General features: G+C 44.5%; 1 protein-coding gene across 1 annotated transcript; it reads left to right on the top strand.

Moving 5' to 3' along the window:
• Positions 1–7,348: 7,348 nt before the first annotated feature.
• On the top strand, positions 7,349–10,194 carry LOC109757753 (probable proline transporter 2). The gene is made up of 4 exons (XM_020316578.4): positions 7,349–7,691; positions 8,444–8,763; positions 8,878–9,408; positions 9,503–10,194. Exons 1-4 carry the CDS (start codon positions 7,571–7,573, stop codon positions 9,881–9,883), a joined length of 1,353 nt encoding a protein of 450 aa, XP_020172167.1. The 5' UTR covers positions 7,349–7,570; the 3' UTR covers positions 9,884–10,194.
• Positions 10,195–20,681: the final 10,487 nt, after the last annotated feature.

Genomic DNA, 20,681 nt, shown 5'->3' with positions numbered 1-20,681 from the left:
GGAGTGATGCGACGACCGGGTCAATCGTGTACACACAAACACAAAGCTTTACGGGCAAATAAATTGAACTTTTCTGCATGTTCTGCTGCCCCTACGCTGGTAGCAGTAGTGGTAGGGAGATTTGCCGTTGAGGAGGGGTGGTTGGGTCGTTGTGTTGCATGTCCACGAATCAAGGCGCCCAAATTGTGGACTAGGGCCTGACTAGAGTGGCAGCAACGTTCAACGCACCGGGGTCGCCACAATGATTTGATCTTGATGGGAGCGGAAGCGGAAAGGAACGCCGCGCTGGTGGCTGGTGCGGGCGCATCTCCGTCATGTGACCTGACTAAATTTGTACGCGAGTAGCCGTGCATATGCGCCTGCGTGGAAAATGGGCGACATCCAAACGTGATGGACGCACATGGAATACAAAGCATACGCAAGTGCAACCAGCAATTGATGCATGATGCGGACAACATATTATCCCTACACTACATATACTAGTATAGGATGCATGTGTTGGGTTTGATGAGATCCGGGACGATTTTATTTAGGAGTAAATTATTATTATTATTATTATTATTTCGGAACAATAATAGATTAAATTAATTTATATCCTTTTTTGCGGGGGGAATTGATTTTGGTCCTCCGCTCCGACGAATCAGCTAGCGTTGCCTTGTGTACCCGACACACGTCCTACCTCATTCTGTGGAGTGACTGATCACAAGACTCGTTCTCTCCCTTCCATTTCCCTCTTCCCGCTGTCAACCAAGCAAAACCCAAAAACGCGGCCCATCGATGCATGGTGTGCCGCCGCGCGTTTTCTCCGATCGATTGAATTTGCGCCAGCTGATTTGGATCGGACAACGAAATTAGCACTTGGAGTGAACTGTTGAGTTGATCCTGCCGGACCCGATCAAGGAATGGCGAGCCGATTTGGATCCATCCGGACCCCATCGAATATTGCTAGCATTTGATTGAAGATTTGAAGTGAACTGCTGAGTTGAGTTGAGTTCTACATCCGGCCGGGCCCGATCGATCAACCGATCAAGGAATGGCGGCCATGATGGAGGAGGAGGTGCCGGATCAGATGGGCATCGACGACCAGAGTGCCCACCAGATTGGCGTCGGTACGTACGTACACGCATCCAATCGCACTCCCTTTCTCTCTCTCTCTTTCCGTCATTTCCGATTATCCTTCATAATCATGCCGATCGATCTCTGCGTTTTTCCGTTTCTGATTTCTTTTGCGCGCATGCATGCACATATCTTCTTCCTTGTATTGTGCTATCTGCCTATCTCATACAGTAATATGTGGACCATTCTAGTACAGCCGCATAATATTATTTTGTAGTGGTGGACACAGGGACGACCTCCGGGCCTGACCCTCCTAAGATCAGAGATGTAGTGCTAATTTGCTGATGAACAGTGCAACACTTTTTTTTAAACGGAGCACAGTGCAAATTTTGGTGATTATTCTTTTTACGGCGAGAGCTTTCGATCTATTCATCGGCGGTACAAAGAACATCAGAAGTAACAAAAATTATACACATATCAGTATACCAAGTGACAACTACAAACATTGGAGCAAGAAGAAGGTGCGACGACGTCATCACCACTCATTCAAAGGAGCAGGGAAATCAATAAACAGTCGAGAAGTCATCGTTTTAAGGCGCCAAAGGACCAATGCATCAGAACAACAACCGTCGCCAATAAAGAGACATGTGGATCGGAAGGATCCAATGTATAGACACACGAACACAAACGAACAGAGACCGATCCACACGGATCCACCGGTAACAAACACTGATCGAATCCTGCGAGATCCGCCAGAGACGCACCTCCACACGCCCTCCGACGAAACGATATGCATTGCCGGGACGGGGGCTAGGTAGGGAGAACCTTATTCAATCTTCAGAAAGCGTCTCCAACCGTCTTGCCTACTTAGGTAGGATACAAACCCTTCAAACTAAAAAAAATACCTAAAAACGAAGTCTGAGCCAGGGCCGATATCGGAAAATAATTCTATACGACCTGGTCTCACGCTTCATCTCATAAGACCCACGCTAGAAGATGTCACGTGTACTTCACCAATCTTGATGCAGTCCTTCTTCCTCGATCCTCCTTCCCGAACTTCACTCCTCCAGCGTCCATCCCCATGAAAGCTAGCCATCTAGTGCACCGACGGGCATGCCGGATTGCTTGGGCTTCATCAATTAAACATCAAATCTCAAAACAGCAGAGACAAAATACAGGCATATACACATTGGACACATTCAATTCAATGGCTATGGTGTATTGGTAGCGGCTATGGAAGTGATTCCACCAATCTCTTGCCCTGTAGCGGGCTGTCAGAGGTGAGACCGGCGGCTCATAGTGAGGAGCAGTTGCACTAATGCGGCGACAGTTAATCAGCTCGAGGCACGGCGGACAGATGATTTGTATACAAGCAATAGAAGCTTGTCTCACAGGTTCGGATGTCATAGCAGTCATCGCGGGTGGATGTGCGTATGTCTACTCAACTTGATGAGTGAACTAGGAACGGCTGTGAGCCACCATTCCGGTAGACACAGGAAATAAATTGCAAGGAGGATTGGGGAAGAAGGGGTGCATCAAGGTTGGTGAAGTACACGTGGCATCCTCTAGCGAGGGTCTTACAAGATGAAGCGTGAGAGCAGGTCGTATAGGATTATTTTCCACTGATATCCACCATGGCTCCATGGACCTAAGACTGCCGAAGACAAGGCAGATCGTTGGTGGCACCGACAGGAAGTGGGGAAACCCTATACGCGTGCGTCCTAGTCTCTCTTGGGGGAGGAGAAAAACGTTTTCATGTATGACTTCTCGGCTATCAAAATGAGCCCGCTAAATTGGTGATTATTTATGTCCCTGTTAAAATCCAATTTCCCAATGACTTGGTTCTTCCTAATCTGTTTTAGCAGCATTCAACTCCACTGATACAATTTTAATGGCTCCGCCACTTGTTGTCTTTAGCACATTTTTTTTGTTTCTGACAAAAATGATTTGTGTCATGGATCTTTGGTCCAAGCGCAAGGGACAGCAACTGAACCTATAAATCTTCTCGAGAGAGTAGAGTCTACTTTAATATCTTCTAGCAGCAGTGGTTATTAGTCTACAAAAGCAGATTGGATCCTCCTTTTTTACGAATCGAAACAAATAAACAAATTAGACCTGTGACGCGTGGCAACGGATGCGGCATGATTTTCAAAAAGTGAGTACAGGTACGCCAGCCTACTACTCCTACCAGAAATGAAAATGGGCATAATCAATAATAGTTGGGCTGGATCAGTCGGCCCGTTTTGTTAGCACGCTAGTCCCATCCGTCTTTCTTTCTTTCTTCTTCCTTCCGGGAGCTCCTTTTTGAATTCTTGGATCGAAAGTGCGCTTTAGATTCCCACCAAAGTCGATGATTAGATAGACTAGCGTGTACACAAGTCCACACACTGTATGTATAAAAAGGTTCTTTGAGATGCACTCCAACCTTTTTTCTACGACTTTTTTGGAGACGAAATGGAATATCTCCTTCACGTACAGCCGCATGGAACGGTTTCTATATCCAATTAATAATTGGTTTATGTAGATGCATGTCGATAATCACCTAGAGCATGCGCAAACAGTATGACTTTTACAGTAGTTTCCAAGAAGGGCGGGACCGAGAGAAAAAGAAGAGAGTGAGAGCTGGTCCTGAGCCTAACCGGTACTACTACTACGTCACCAGAGGACAGACAAGTGAATAGTAGTACTGGTCCCTAGGATAGCTCATTTGATCCTCCATCACAATTCACAAGTGGCCTGCTCGACCGCCCCATACTCGGGGTAGGGGATCCTCAGCATGCCCATTCTCCTCCTTGGGGCAAGCCAAGACATCACAAGTACCGGGCGTGCCCAGTATACGATGAGGAAGACGGCGCCACGCTGCCACAGCGAGAGGACATTAGTGTTGTATTGTACTCCCTCCGACCGGAAATATTTGTTATCAAAATGAATAAAAAAAGATGTATTTTAGTTCTAGATATTTCTTTTTATCAATTTTGATGACAAGTATTTTCGGACGGAGGGAGTACCACGGTATTTGCACCATCCTGAAAAATAATTCACGGTGAAGGCATCTTTAAAGCGGACTCACAAACAGCCAGCGACCGTTTGGACTGCACGGTCCGAACGTGTTTAGCCATCCAACACGGGGCCTATATCAGCCTGCCGAGCGATCAAGACGCATTTTTTCTCGTAAACCCAGAAAAAATTAGGAGGAAGGGGCTTTGCGGAAGTCCGGACAGCAGCCACTTTGGACTCTGGCACCCACAGCCCACCCAAAAACCCCACCAAAATCATTCCCGGACCGCACGCCTCCATCCTCCCATCTCTCCTTTCATTTTTCTCTCTTGCCTTCACTGCTGCTCCAACCGCCCCCCCCCCCCCCCCAACTGCCCCCCCCTCCCCACACCCCCCTGTTGGAGCTCGACAAGTCTGTCACCTTCAACGGTACACCCGGGCTGCACAGAGCTTCTCCTTCGCGGCCGTTCCACATCTCTGCTCCGATCGCCGCGCAGGTACCGTCTGCTCCTACGATACTCACCGTGCCCGGCAACTGTTCAGTGAAATGTTCGTGCTAAGTCCCTTCTTCTTTGAAGAAATGGATTCGGATATGGAGTAAATATATGAGCACTATGTTGAGTCGTCCGACGAGGAGGACTACACCGATGAGACGACGATGATGCAGGCGGTCCTTGCAGACACGGAGCATGCGGAGGAGCATGTTCTCGATTTTAAGGGATCGATCAAGGGTCATCGAGTCCTCAACCGCAATAGGGTGCGCAACCATTTGACGCTAATGGACAACTACTTTGCCCCGATGCCTTCTTCGCTGACAATTTTCGCCGGCCCTTTCGGATGCGCAATAATATCTTCGATCGTCTCTACGATGGCATCTCTTCCTTTGATGACTACTTCATCTTGAAGAAGGACTCCGTGGGAAGGATTGAGTTCTTTGGTTACCATAAGTGCAGACTGCATTGCGGATACTTGCATATGGCACGACCGTTGATTTGTGGGACAAGTACCTACGGATGTTTGAGAGCAAATGCGGAGATGCCATTTTTAGGTTTACAAGTGTCGTAGTCGATGTGTTTGGACCTCGGTACCCAAGAGAACCAACTGTGGCAGACACCTAGAGGATCTGGGCAATCTTGGAAGCAAGAGGGTGGCCAGGTTTGCTCGGATCAATTGACTGCATGCATTGAAAAAATGGAAGAATTGCCCAAAAGTTTTAAAGGGCAATATCAGGATCATGTTAAGGAGCCTACCATCATTCTTGAAGCAGTTGCATCACATGATTTTTGGATTTGGCACGCTTTTCTTTGGCATGCCCGGGTCTCACAATGACATCAATGTGCTGCAACTATCATCATTGTTTGCTAGGTTGACCGAAATAAAAGTTCCTCCTTGCCACTATATTGTCAATGGGCATGAGTACAACATGGGTTACTATCTGGTTGATGACATCTATCTTCCGTGAGCTACCTTTGTCAACACCATCTCTAATCTAATTGGCCAGAAAAAGTCTCACTTTGCCTAAAAACAAAAAAGCAACTAGAAAGGATGTTGAGAGGGCATTTAGAGTTCTGCAGGTACGTTTTGCAGTTATCTGTGGACCTACTAAATAATAAGATCCAGAGACCTTGTGTGACGTGATGATCTATTGTGTGATCATGCAGAACATGATCGTGGAAGATGAGGGTGGGGATGCTGCCGCAGCTCTTGAATTTGAGAACATGGGTGGTCCTATCAAAATTCCATACCAGAATTCAGTCGCATTTGAAGAGTTTATTCAAATGCATCAACAAATTCGGCATCGAGCAACTCACGAGCAATTGAAGGAAGATCTGTTTAAGCATCTGCGAGCGGTTAAAGAGAACAAAATATTGAAGTGTAGTATTTGAACTTTTTAAAGCTTGAACTATTGGTGCATTTGAACATTTAAACTATTTTATACTATATGGTTATTAAAGCGTGTGGACTTTAAGAAAAAATTGAGGCCAGATGTATACGGGTAGTTTGGGTGACAAACTTCCGCTTTCGTGTCCAGAGACTAATCCCCTGATGTGATGCGTGTCCGTTTTGCGGTGCCCTAAAGGTTTGAATTATTTGACACATACCGCACGGGTTTTAGCTATAGGCCCGCGCGTACTACATATACGTACAAGCACAGTGTCGTCGATGGTGATAAAAAGCGTAATTATGTAGCGTGACGCGACGGGGGTGTATGGCTGGATGCGTCGACCTAATTACGCAAGAGGCACAAGGCAATTTGTGCTAGCCCAAGCCTATCGTGTAAAGGAGTAGCACACAACACATACACATACACATTAGCATATCGGTATATATATGATAGAATTAGAATGGGATGATGTTGACGAGCAGTTGAACCATGTGCACACGCAGACATTTTATCCTTTCCATTTTCTCCAGCTCTTGGAGATAAGACGAGAGGTCCCTCCATTTTCCATTTTCTCCTTGCTAGGCTTGGACCTTGGAGATAAGAAGAGCCTGGTTTCCCGAAAAGAAAAGAGAAGGGTGGTCCGGCTTGAGTCGATGGCAAGTTGGTGATGGAGTTTGGTTTGTTTGTTTCCATGTTGGTTTGGCGTGCAGTTGGGTGGCGGTATGCATGCCCACGAATGGAATCAAGGCGTCGCAATTGGAGGTTGATCCGATGGGATCCCCTTTTGCATAACACGCCGCTGTGTAGACTCCAAGTGCGCATCTCTTTGCTTTCTTTCATGTGATTGTGACTAATTATGGGACAAAAAGGGGCCGTGAATTTTGCAACTCCTCTCCACCCAGATGGCTGCGTACACATACTACTACGTGTGCGCGTGGAAAACGTAAAACGTGACGGAAAACAAAGCAAGGCCGGGACCGCAGATCAAAGCAACTAGTTGAATGAATGATGAAACGCACACGCAGAAAAATAGAGGTGCAAGCGGGCGTGTTTGCAGGCAATACCACATTATAAATATAGTGAATAATTAATAAAATGGGTGCATGCATCTTTCAGATACAGAGACCGAGAATCATCCTCTTTTTAAAACATAAAAATAAAAATAAATGTCGTGAATTTTACATAACGAAGCAAGATATCACTAGTATAAATGTAGTGTTAATTTTACAGTTAATGATTGATGAGCTTTGCAGGAGGAAAACGTGATGGAAACACAAATCCAGGCAGGATCGTCCCTAAAAAGAAATCAAGCCAGGATTGAGGATCAGAGTAATTAATTGAAGGACGCGGCGCACATGAAATACGTAGTAGTACAATAATATATTAATTGTTGACCAGGAAATCAGTCCTAGTCGATGACTCCCGTCCCCTATAAGAGACCCCCTCCCCCTCCCTCCTGCTAGCTGTGATTCTCCTCCATTCAGTTCATTCATAGTCCCTTCCCGGCCATTTCTCGGTCATCTACTAGCACCGCTCTTGCTATATATATATATCTCTACCAAACGAAACCAAACCCATCGATCGATCGCCTGCCTTCCTTCCAGCATATACATCGACAGACGGTCGAAGAAGATGGCCATGCCGCCGGCGGAGAAGGTGATCGTGGTGGACGCCAACCCCTCCAAGAACGGGCACGGGGACAAGCTTGATGACCTGCCTGTCGCCGATGAAACCTCACACCAGATTGGCGTTGGTACGCTCCCTCCCTCCTTCTGAATCCCTTTTCTTAGACAGAAAAAAGAGGAAGCTCCTGTTCTTGTTCTTGTTCTTGTTCATCTTCTTGTTTTTGTCCTCTTTGATCGATCATTCTTAGGTTCCAACCGCACAAGCCAGCTACATGACAACAATCTATCTATCTATCCATCCATCCATCCATCTATACCTATGACGAGCGCTCCCTCCTTGACTATACTACGGCCTTGTTTGTTGTTGCAGCCATTTCAGACTTTAATCGAGGGAAGCTAGCGTCCATCCGTCCATCCATGCATCCTTTGACCATCTCTCCCAGGCTTGCGTCCACCGCATCGTCCGTTGTAGCTAGAGGAAGGGATAGTGACAATATAGGAGTATACGTAGTATATATAATGCCAGCATCAGCTGTGTCCTTGTCGTGTACCACACTAGTGCAGTGCGGTGCCATGGTCAAATTAACACACATGGGTTCAGTTGATGCCTTTTTTTAAACTGTAGTAACTCAAAAGGTTTCAGCCATGTTGTTTGGGTTCCACCAAGTTATACAAACTACCACTACTGTGGTACTGTAACTGTGTTTCATGTGTAGTGCTAGTATTTTTTCCTCGGTTTGCTTGCACGTGCGAATTTCTTGGCTGTCGGGTAGTAGTACGATGCATGGGAGATGCACGATGTGTACTTGCACAAGGGATCTGAATATTTTCGCCTGTTTGGAATCCCTGAAGTAATATGTGTGTGATGGAATTTTGTCAGATCCATGGTACCAGGTGGCGTTCGTGCTGACCACCGGGGTGAACAGCGCCTACGTGCTGGGCTACTCCGGCTCGCTGATGGTCCCGCTGGGCTGGGTGGGCGGCACCGTGGGCCTCCTCCTGGCCGCCGCCGTGTCCATGTACGCCAACACGCTGCTGGGCCGCCTCCACCTGCTCGGCGGCAAGCGTCACATCAGGTACAGGGACCTCGCCGGCCACATCTACGGGCCCAACATGTACAAGATCACCTGGGCGATGCAGTACGTCAACCTCTTCATGATCAACACAGGCTTCATCATAATAGCAGGGCAAGCACTCAAGGTACTACGTTGATCGACTCGTATATCTAATCTAATACTGAGTGATTGTCAGTGTCTCTAACTGACTGACTGGCTGACTGACTGACACGGTGGATAAAAAAAAATGGACGTGCAGGCACTGTATTTGCTGGTGAGTGCCGACGGGGCTATGAAGCTGCCCTACTGCATCGCGGTGTCCGGGTTCGTGTGCGCGCTCTTCGCCTTCGGGATCCCGTACCTGTCGGCCCTGAGGATCTGGCTGGGCTTCTCCACGATCTTCAGCCTCACCTACATCTTTGCGGCCTGCGTGCTGTCGCTCAAGGACGGCTTCCGCACGCCGCCTCGGGACTACAGCATCCAAGGAGACCCGTCGAGCAGGGTGTTCACCACCATCGGCGCGGCGGCGAGCCTGGTGTTCGCCTACAACACCGGCATGCTGCCGGAGATCCAGGCCACCGTGCAGGCACCCGTGGTGAAGAACATTGAGAAGGCGCTGTGGTTCCAGTTCACCGCCGGCTCCGTGCCCCTTTACGCCATCATAGTCATCGGCTACTGGGCCTACGGCAACCAGACCACCACCTACCTGCTCAACAACGTCACTGGGCCCGTGTGGATCAAGGCAGTTGCCAACCTCGCTGCCTTCCTCCAGACAGTCATAGCACTACACGTAAGTCTTCTTCTCTTTTCTTGTTTTTGTTTTTGTTTCTGTTTTTCAGTTCAGGATGCAATTTCAATCATCAATCCGTTAATTGGACATGCAGATCTTCGCGTCGCCCATGTACGAGTACCTGGACACCCGGTTCGGGAGCAAGGTGGGAGGCCCGTTCGCGATGCACAACGTGATCTTCAGGGTCGGGGTGAGGGGAGGGTACCTGGCCGTCAACACGCTCATGGCGGCGGCGCTGCCCTTCCTGGGGGACTTCATGAGCCTCACGGGGGCGCTCAGCACGTTCCCGCTCACCTTCGTGCTCGCCAACCACATGTACCTCGTCGCCAACAGGCAGCGCCTCTCCTCGCTGCAGAAGTCGTGGCACTGGCTCAACATCGTCTTCTTCACCGTCCTCTCCATCACCGCCGCCATCGCCGCGCTCAGGCTCATCGCCCGCGACTCCAAAACATACCATATCTTCGCCGATGTCTGACTCTCTTTCTTTCACTCTCCAGCAAGCTGCTTCTCTGAGGAGTGAGGATAGTTTCCCTTCATCGACGCAACTAGCCGCATGATGTAGCATGCCTTACCTTCATTTAGCGCTTCCATTAACTATTGTGCGTGTGTGTGTGTGTGTGTTAGCGGCAACAATAGCTAGCCAACTACTCCTACTACTACTAGTACACAAGAGTGTTGTCGCATAGTACTGAGCTGTTACTGAAAATGGCCTAGCGTAGTTTTGGCTTACGTACGCCTTTGAACAACCAAAGTCGTGAGCAAAAACAGATTAGGAATTTGGAATAAGTTCTGTGTGTGCGTGCTTTGAGAAATCACCATGGAAACGAATATTCGGTGACGCCAGCCACACATTTAAGGTCCACATTTGCTTTACAGAAAGCAGGGGAGGGCCTGTGGTATCATCATGTTATTGTCTACAAGAATGGGCTTTTGCATTGAGTCAACGGTCCAGCCCATACGTATGATCAGCATTAGCCCATGGATGTTTTAGAATCAATAGCTTTAAGAAAATGAGCTGGGAGCTTTATCTTTTTGAGTTGGACTAAAGCAGGGTAAAGAATCCACTTATTCTTGAGCTTTATAAGTCGGGTTTGCCAAGTCCGACTGTAGACGCTCCCAACACTCGTCCTCGACAATTATATTGTGCAAAGTGACACAACATGTCATCAACTGTCATAAAGTCTCGGGTTCCCACATCATTGCAGCTTCACGAATAATACCCCAACGAGCTATTATTGAATGACCTAACTTAGTTTTGGCTTGACGTGCCTTTGACCAAGCAAAGTCGTGAGCAAAAACAGATTAGGAATTTGGAATAAGTACTATGTACTTGAGAAATCAGCATGGAAACAAATATTCGGTGACGCAAACTACACATTTAAGGTCTACATTTGCTTTACAGAAAGCCAGGGAGGGACTGTAGTCTAAGTAGCGCTATGTCTCACATATAGTGAGACCTAGCATGCTCTCGCGTCAGGCGCCTCCTTAAATGGGCCGGCTCGGGCACACAGGATGCCACGGCCACGTTTTCTGTTCTTTTCCATGTTTTTTATTTTCATTTTTCCTTTATTTTTATTACTTTGGTTTATACTTCCAAATATTCTAAATAAACATATCAAAAAATAACTTTACATAAAATATTTGAAAATAAATGTTAACCAAGAATTTGAAACATGTTAAATGTGTATAAAGAAAATGTTTCTCATGTATAAGAAAAATGTATAAAAAAATATACATTGTTTGTAAAAAAAGTTGATCATTTGTTTAAATTTTTTTAATGAAGCATCTGAAGAAATGTTGAACAAGTTTTTAGAAAATGGTAATAAAGCATTAAAAATGTCAAACTTGTATTTGAAAAATGTTAATCAAGCATTTGAAAATATTAAAATATGCAGAAAAAAATATTGATTATGTATTAAAAAAATATTAACTTGTATTTGATTTTTTTTTAAATATGTATAAAAATGTTGATCATGTATTCAGAAGCATTCAAAATATGCCTACAAAGAAAATGTTTCCCATGTATATAAAAACATACATGTGAAAAAAGTTATTCATGTATTTAGAAAATGTTAATCAAGCATTTGAAAAACATGTTTAACAAGTATTGGAAAAATGTTAATTAAGCATTTGAATATTTTTTTAATGTGTATAGAAAAAATGTTGACCATGAATTGACCATAAAATCAAGTATTTAGAAAATATTAATCAAGCATTCAACAACGTTAAAAATATATTATCCATGTAATAAAAAATAATAATCTTTTATTTTAATAATATTAATCAAGCATTTGAAAGTGTTTAAAATATGTATCAAAAAAATGTCGCATATGTATTAAAAATGTTAAACGTGTATTAGAAAAAAAAATTGACGTATACGAAAAATGTAGAATGAAAACCAAAAGAAGCAAAGAAAAAACAATGAAAACTAAAAAAGAAACCAAGACAATAGAAAACGAATAAGAAAACCAAAGAAACAAGTGTAAAAAGAATGGAAAATAGTGGAAACCGATAAAGAAACAAAGAAAAGAAACATTGCGTACCAAGAAAGAAACAAAAAATGAAGAAAAAGAAGATAAATGAGAAGGAAAAGAAAACTCGATGAAGACCATAAACAAAAACACATTAAAAAGAAAGAATCCAAAGAAAATCGATGAAGAAAGAGGAAAAAAGAAAACCGAGGAAAAACAACGAAAATGGAAGAAAGAAACAAAGAAAATAAAAAAAGCTAGTGAAAAACAAAGGAAAAACAAAGAAAAACCCGGGGAAACCCTAGAAAAATGAAGAAACCCAAAGTTATATCAAAGAATAAAGAAAATCCAAAGAAAACTGGTTAAAAAACAAAAAAGAATCAAAGAAAAAGAAAAAGAAAGAAAGAAAAAGGCAATAAACTAGAGCAAGAGTGAACATATAACGAACAAACTACAGTGAGCAAATAACTTCAATAATGGCCTGGTTAGTTGGCGATGCGTCTGAGGCGAGAGGTCGATATATCTCGTTATAGCTTATGGCTCTCCCACTGTGGTCTGATCATGTTATCGTGTACAAGAATGGGCTTTTCCATTGAATCAATGGTCCAGACCATATGTATAACAAGCACTAGCCCATCAACATTTTAGAATCAAAAAATAGCTTTAAGAAAAATGAGCTGGAGCTTTATCTTTTTTCCTGAAATAGAGTTGTATTAATTAAGTAGCGAAAATATAGTTCGTACAATCACGCAAGGCCATCCTCAACACGCAGTTTGTGATGATTGTAACAGCAGCAGCAACCACAACTTAGCAAAGATCAGTATGAGAAAAGCGTAGGCATTGGATCAACAATGGATATTTGTGTTGAATGATATTCATCATATAAAAGTCACAACCTAGAGCGATACACAATAGGTCCAATTCATCAATTCAATGTAGGCATGTATTCCGTATATAGTCATACGTGCTTATAATAAGAACTTGCATGGCATCTTTTGCCCTACCCTCCCGTGGCAGCGGGGTCCATAAGGAAACTAAGGGATATTAATGCCTCCTTTTAATACAAAACCAGAACAAAACATTAACACATGGTGAATACATGAACTCCTCGAATTACAGTCATCCCTGGAGAGTATCCCAACTATTGTCACTTTCGGGTCTACGGATCAGAACAATGACAAGTGAATATAACTAGCGGATAGTGTTGGAAATATGCCCTAAAGGCAATAATATTGTGTTATTATATTTCCATTATTCATAATTAATAGTTTATATTTCATGCTATAACTGATATGATCCTGGTATATGCGATTGTGTGAAATGATAAATGGTTAAACAATATGTTCCCGGTCTCGCCTCTAAGACTGGCTCAAGTGTTGTTGGTGATCACGTTTTCCGGAACTTAGGATATCGTTAAGTGTAATGGTAGTCCTAAAACAACATTGAGGGTATGACGTTAGAAGAATGATCATATTGAATCGACCCAATACTTGTTTGTTATACTTTGTGATTATATCATCTGAAATCATCTATTATAACATGTAGTGTTAGCATGTGTTTTAGTTCCTCGGACCATGAGAGTGTCTCAGTCACTTACTACTTGATGCTGGGCTTTGGGGTTGCTCAAACGTCATCTGTAACAAGGTGATCATAAGGACAACTTTCAGGTTTACCGGAAAGTTTGACAAGTGACCGGATAGCTCGAGAGTGGGATTTGCTCCTCCAACGATGGAGAGATATTCTTAGGGACCTCTCGGCGCGATGCATTCATCATCGTCTGGCCAGACACAGGTGACTATGTCACAGGGATGCCAGAACATGTTAACGAGAAAGAAGAACAAAACCGGTAAAGGGAGCAACGGTATAGTGAGCATGGTGATGACTCAGGAGGATACCGATGCACACCGGTTTTGTAAAGTATCACGAAGCAAAGGGAACATCACATAATAACCAAAGGTTCACTTGAATATCATTCATGTAATCATAGGGACCGATATGGATGTCCACGGTTCCACTATCGGTCATTGAACGAAGGGGTTTCATTCATGTCTATGATTTACCGAACCTACGGGTTCACAAGCTTAAGGTAATCAGGATTTGCTGAGTATTAGTGGTACGGGAGTAATGAGAATATATTTTTGGAATTGTTTCATTAATATCCGGAATAGTTCTGAGAGGTTCCGAAAGCGTTTTGGGGTCACCTGAAGGGTTTCGGTTAATATCGGGTAATACCGGGTATTACCGATTAATTATATATAGGTGGAAAATGTTTCCGAGGATGTTAAGTTATATATATATATAATGCTCTGAAAATGCTTAGAATAAATATATATTTAATATAATATCAATGGGCCTAATAAGGCCAAGAGGTGGAAAAGGAATTGGGCCACAAGGGCCCGACAGGGAGGCGTCCCCCTTTCCCACTATGGGACGTCGAATCCTACTAGGGGTGCGACTCCAACACCCCCCTAGGCCGACGCACCAAGGGGGACTCCTTCCCCCTTGGTGGCTGCCCCCTCCTCTCCCCTAAAGCTATATATACTAAGGATCACCCTCTGATGATAGAAGTTTTGGTGCTTCCTCTAGTTGATCTAGTTCTAATTCTAGTTGGTCCTAGTTGACTAATTAGAGCTAGCCCTGGCCACCTCTAATCCTCGTAATTAAAAGCCACGTATGGTTCTAATCTCCTCCCTCTAATTCTTCAGCGACGATTAGCTCTGGAAGGCGAAGCACTGCCGGATCATGAAGACGGTACGCTTGCAACCAAGTTGAGAGGTTGTGCTTTCGGTCTTCTGTTCGAGGGATGTTCGAGGGCGGTCTGCGGAATCGCCATCGATGTTCGAGGGACTCCAAGTATGATCTACACCGACTCGTCTACTTCGGCTACACTCTGGAGTCTGTAACGATAGTTGATCCAAAGCCGATATGCATCTTCATATTGTTCTTGGGCGTCTGTAGGGCATTTTTTTTGTTTTCTACTATGTTTCCCAATAGTGGCATCATCAGCGGTTCTATGACTAGATGCAGGTTTCGATCTAGATCACATGTGATTGGGGTGATATTCTTGCTATGCTTCCCTCGAGTGTTGCTTTGGTTCAGTTCATTGACGGCATGGTGTCGCTTTTCACAAGGTTTTGACAATCGCTTGGCTCTGGTTGTCCACGATCTGCTAACAGTTCCTTGGGCTTCACCAGAGTCAAGAATAGCGAACCCTTGCATACACAAGAGGGTGATGAAGATGGATGATCTTCTAGGGGGTCACGCGTATTAGACGAAGTTTAGTGTGGGGGATCGAGATTTTTAATTAAGCTCTCTTCTTTCACACACCCCAAAAGTTAATCTAGCAACAAGGATTGTCACTTTATGGTGTACACATAGGTAGCTAGGTTTATCCAAAAACCCTAGAAGCCATGCAATTAAAATTTTCCAAACTGATTTGAGGACGTATAACTTGGTTTTGCAGGGTTTGCATATGATGTGGTATAACCTTCGTCATGATAATGAGTTTATGTATGAGATGTAGTGTTAAGTGGCCTGAGCGTCACGACATGATGGCTGGAGTCATGGGATCGCCACCTTAATGTAAATATCATAGAGATAGATTACACGTGACGGTGGCAAGACGTACACGGAGGACCTCCGACAAAGAAAAGGTGTACCGGGCGCGGGGCGAGGAGCGATAATTTCTTGCCACAACGGAAATTCAGATTTTGGTGCCACGTCAACATTTTCTGAAACGGCTGCCACAACAGCGTTTTCTGAGATTGCCGCCACGGCAACGTTTTTGAAACAGTAGCCACGGCAACGAAATATGGGCCGTCACGTCGCTTCAACTGGAGATTGAAGACGATCATGGAGAACTCCCGGTGACCAGGGCTATACCATATCATGCTATTACGAATTGCATGAGATGTTTATCCCTTTGTTGTTTGCACCCTTTGATTCTGAAGTAGTCAATTATGAGGGTGATCTCTCACAGTAAGTATCAAGTTAAAAAATGCTCTTCCCAGTGTTGCAAATGTTTATAACGCATAGCGTTCCGGAGCGCGTCATGTCCACATGAGTACACACGGGACATGAGGTGTAATACAGGGATGGTTAGACCATATATGCGAATAACACTTGGTTGTCTTGAAGTTCTAGCAGAATCATTCTGAGTCGGAGCAAGAAGCGTCAGAAGATGAACAAGATTCATATGGATATATGATCGGCAAAAGTTTGCTCACCGGTCAAAATTCTCGTCATCGATCCACATCAATGCCTGCGAACTAGACTTGGATCTTGAATTACTCACTATTAATTATGAGAGATATTAATTTGAGTGGGAGTGAACTTTAAATTAAAATTTGTTTTAATAACTAGTGCAATATTAATTATGAATTATGTCTAAAATTATTTATGTGTTTATCATTGTAGATTAAATGGCTAGCAATATGTTCAACTTATCCCCTATGCTTGAGAAAGGAAAGTTGGCTGCAAATGGTGGAAACTACGCGGATTGGATCCGGAACATGAGATTTCTTCTCACGGGTGCTAAGGACTACGTGCTGGATCAGCCCCTGGGTGATGTTCCCATAAAGGATGCACTACCCAGAAGAAGTTGCTACTTATGCGGCTTGTAGTGATGACTATGAGGCAGTCCAGTGTCTCATGTTAACTTGCATGGATCCTGGACTACAGAAGTGTTTTGAACGATCTACCACTCAATTTATAATTGGGTCACTGGAAGTTCTGTACAAGAAACAAGCAATGACAGAACAGTTTGAATTAACCAAGGCCTTTATTAAGTGCAAGATGAAAGAGGGTTCCTCAATGAGTGAGCATATAGTGAAGCTTGTTGGCTATGTTGATAGACCTGGTTCATTGGAATTTGGAATTTCGCCAACACTCGGTACAAATATTGTGCTTGCTTCACTGCCCCATCTTATGATGGTTTTATCATGAATTGCAACATGAATGGGATGGAGAAAAGTGCAAACGAGTTTTTTGCTATGCTCAAAATTGCGGAAGCTCGGATGCAGAAGAACAAAGAAGTGTTGATGGTCAACAAGACTACCAGTTTCAAGAAGAGGGGCAAGTCCAAAAAGAAATCTACTCGTGCCGGTAAGAATGTCTCTTAAAACTAGATGAATACCCCGCGCGTTGCTGCGGGACATCTAGTAGGCTTCTGAATGGTTAATGGCTTGGTCTCAACAACCATTGTATTTGTTACTAATGGAACACTGATCTTATTTTGGTTGTTTGCAAGAAGTCGGCATGCGGTTAAGTACATGCTAAATAGGATAGAGGATTTGCAATTACTATTTTGAATAATAGTCATACTTCCATATAGCATTTAACACTGGTTCTCATATAGAAAAATATGACAGATGATTTGATTTGATGAGTATTTGTCAAAGGCAGATGTTTTGTTGAGACTCAAAGGAAGATGTTGGTTAGGTGATTTAGTTTTGCAAGTTGAAGATTGATGTAACATACAGGTTGATTTTTCGTTCAACAAATAGTGTAGAACTGCAGATACAGCAAGCAAATGAAGTTAGTTTTCAGCACCAGGTCAACTACTTAACATTGCTTCAAAAGGTATTATTGCAAGCAGGCACTGACATAAGCCAAATGAAGCTACTAATTCTAGCCTGTGCGTTTTGAGCACAAAATATATATTATTATAGGACCATATTCACGACAATCACTGCACCTACGACGACAACCTATAGAGATTTATTTCAGTCTCTCCTTTATGATGAATAAAATAATTAAAATCAATCGACGCCTTAGGAAAGACAAATAAAATAAACTTCAATGGGACCGGCAAAATTCACAGATTTATCCACACCTTGTTAAACCGAGCTCCGCTGCAACTCATAATAACCAACTATGCTAGTGGATATACTGATTGCCACGTTGGTTGAATGCATGAGAAAATTTTGACTGAGATACAGAGAGACCACTACTATTAGATTGGAGGTGACACAACTGACAAACATGATGGAGGAAGATAGCATTGCGCTTCGGCAATACAGTGGCCCTATTTGGTTCCACGAGTTAGAGTTAGTTTGGACTCAACTAACCCAAAAATATCCAAACAAGAGGGTTAGTTTGGGTTAGATGCATCTAACCCACTCAAAAAATCTAACCCACCTAAGATGTGCTTATTTGGGTTAGTTATCCTTGGGATCCCTAAAAAAACCTTTTTCTCTTGCTCTCCCCGCAGCAGATCCCTCCTCACTTCCTTGAAGCTTCTCGTCCTCTCCCTCCCTCCCTCCCGCACCGTCCGTGAAGGCGCCTCGCCGTATCCGCACTCCCGTCCGCTGCTGGTAAGAAGCCCTACCTTATCCTCCAGTTCCAACCCCCTCGTCTCCCCGCAGCCCGTCCGCCCGCTGGTAAGTAGTCACGGATCCTTGCGTGGCCCGTCCCCATCGGCCTCGGTCGGCGCGACCCCTCGTGTAGGGACGGTGGATTCGGTCGGCGGGCCGCGTGAGAGGCCAGCGTGGATCCTTGCCGGGCGAGTCCCCGTCTGCCTCGGCCAGGGCTCGCTCCGCCAAATCTGGCAGGTAATAGGGTCCAAAGTAGACAAATGATTGAGAAAGAGCATTTATTGTCAATCTAACCCTGCCATCCAAATACCTCTTTGGTTAGAGTTAGTTCAGGGTTGGTTCAGGGTTAGAATCTAACTCTAACCTCTAACTGAGTCAGAGTATCCAAACAGGGCCAGTATGGACTACAAAAACGCGCGGGCAGATGGCTTTTGTCAGAAACTTGATGGGGTTGTCTGCATGTGCCACAGTGCCAGTGGTAAAGTGCAGTAGCAAGATGCCACCTATGACTCATGCAATTGTATCCATATATAAACAATAGGCAGTGAAAATGCATCCAAATGAAAGGTAAAGGAAATTACTAACTTGCACATTCTTGAGTTAGGTTGTGCACATCGTATGGAGTAATTAAGTTGGAGCCTAGTTGAACAATATAAATGTATAATCTGCATGGAAACATAATCAGAATGGACTAAACAGTAAGCATTACTGATTTTGTATTTTTTTCAACAGAGCTTGTTGAAAGATGCAGACATGCCAATAAAATTAGTTAAATAGAATAAGCAAGCAAACAACAAACTATGGACTTCAAATTTTGGCATCAAGTCACTGTAAGCCTACAAAGCAGAAGGTACATGTGATTTTCTTCCGGTTTTGCATTGATCTGCACTGCAGCACCAGAGTCCTAGGAGCAGCTCCATGGGATGGACCCACCGTAATAGTCAGCGTCTTCCAGCAGCATAAACTATGGCATGGACATGTTTGTGTCCATGACCCCGCCATGCGCAGCATCCAACGACGCCGGCAAGCCAAGATATACGGTCCCTATCGGGCCGACGACAAAGCCCTCGACTACTGTTGTGCATGCGCTCGGCAGAGTGCTCGATCATGTCTCTGGGCACGAACTGGCACTGTGGGTTGTCGCAGAACTGCACCGACATGTCAACAAACACCCTGTGTCGAGGTCAGCCGCATCACACGTAGGGGTTGGAAGTCAAGTTGAGCATAGGTAGATGGCCATGTCCCGAGCGTACGATGGCAAGGTCAGGTTCTATCTGAGCGCATCTCCGCCCAGGCTGAGCAGCACCTTGACATGATTGGCTGGAGTCTCGTACTCTCGTGTCACCGTGAGTACGCGATCTAGTCTCCACACCTGACGAGGCTCCGAGGCTGAGTGAGGATGTCATGAGCAGCCACCGATCCTAAACCTCGTGGCACCGTGAGCACAACACGCCCCCTGCACACGACACGCCGCTCAGGATCACGCTCAGGATCTCCATCCGCGGCATGTTGGGGAGCTCCGAGATGCAGACCTCACACCCCCTTACACGGCACGCTGCCATTCTCTCTCTGTTCCGCCTCTCCCTAACCCCTCCCCCTCCGTATTGGATTCAAGGTGGATGATGATGCGACCTGGAGGTGCTAGCCAAGTTCACATTAAAGATTTGGTAATGATAACTCCCGAACGTTCGGGAGTTAAGCATGGCAACACAAATGGGTTTAGATGGCAAGTTTAGTTTGCGTGAGATTAGGGAAACATGGCAATTTTCTGAGAAAAAACAAAAAAGGACAAAGTTGCCATCCCCTATCAACTAAAGTTGCCATGTAAAAACGTTCGGGACGAAATGCTCAAAATCCGAACGTTCGGGAGTTATTGGATTCCTAAAGATTTCGAGATTCCAAGGATCGGTAAATAAAGGTGAGCGGTCATATCTCTTCGAATGCCTTCGTCGGTTCCGGAAACTGAGTCAATGCGACGAAAGATCTTTAATCCCAACTAAGTGTTCGGTTGGAAGATCGAGAGTCAAACGGCACGCGGTGCAACGTTTGGGACAGAGTTTTCTCGGTGCAAAAAAAATTGATGACAGCAGCAGGTTACGTGGCTTGACCACAACTAGTCAACCAGTGGTGGGTCCACCCTGTAAGCCTATAAAGAAAAAATGATAAGGCTGGGCTGCTGATATGGATAGCTTGCATGTTAAGAGAAATGGAATAGTGGGGATGAGCTATTTAGGTACTATAGATAAGAACAAGGGCGGAGCCACTAAAGAGATTGATTGTTTCTACTACAAGCAGAAGGGTCACTAGAAGCGTAACTGCAAGATGTACTTGGTAGATAAAAAGAACAGTTCTTTCGGTAAAGGTATAAAAGTTATACAAAGTTAATGTTGTTTTACTTGTTTCTGTATGTCAGAAGTATTTGACCGATTGCTCTTGTTTGCAATCCGATGCAGGGACTACAGAAAGCTCACAAGTTGAGAAGAAATAA

Source organism: Aegilops tauschii, chromosome 4 (assembly GCF_002575655.3).
Source record: "Aegilops tauschii subsp. strangulata cultivar AL8/78 chromosome 4, Aet v6.0, whole genome shotgun sequence".
In the NCBI taxonomy this organism is placed as follows: Eukaryota; Viridiplantae; Streptophyta; class Magnoliopsida; order Poales; family Poaceae; genus Aegilops; species Aegilops tauschii.
This window is presented reverse-complemented; position numbering and strand designations above follow the sequence as displayed.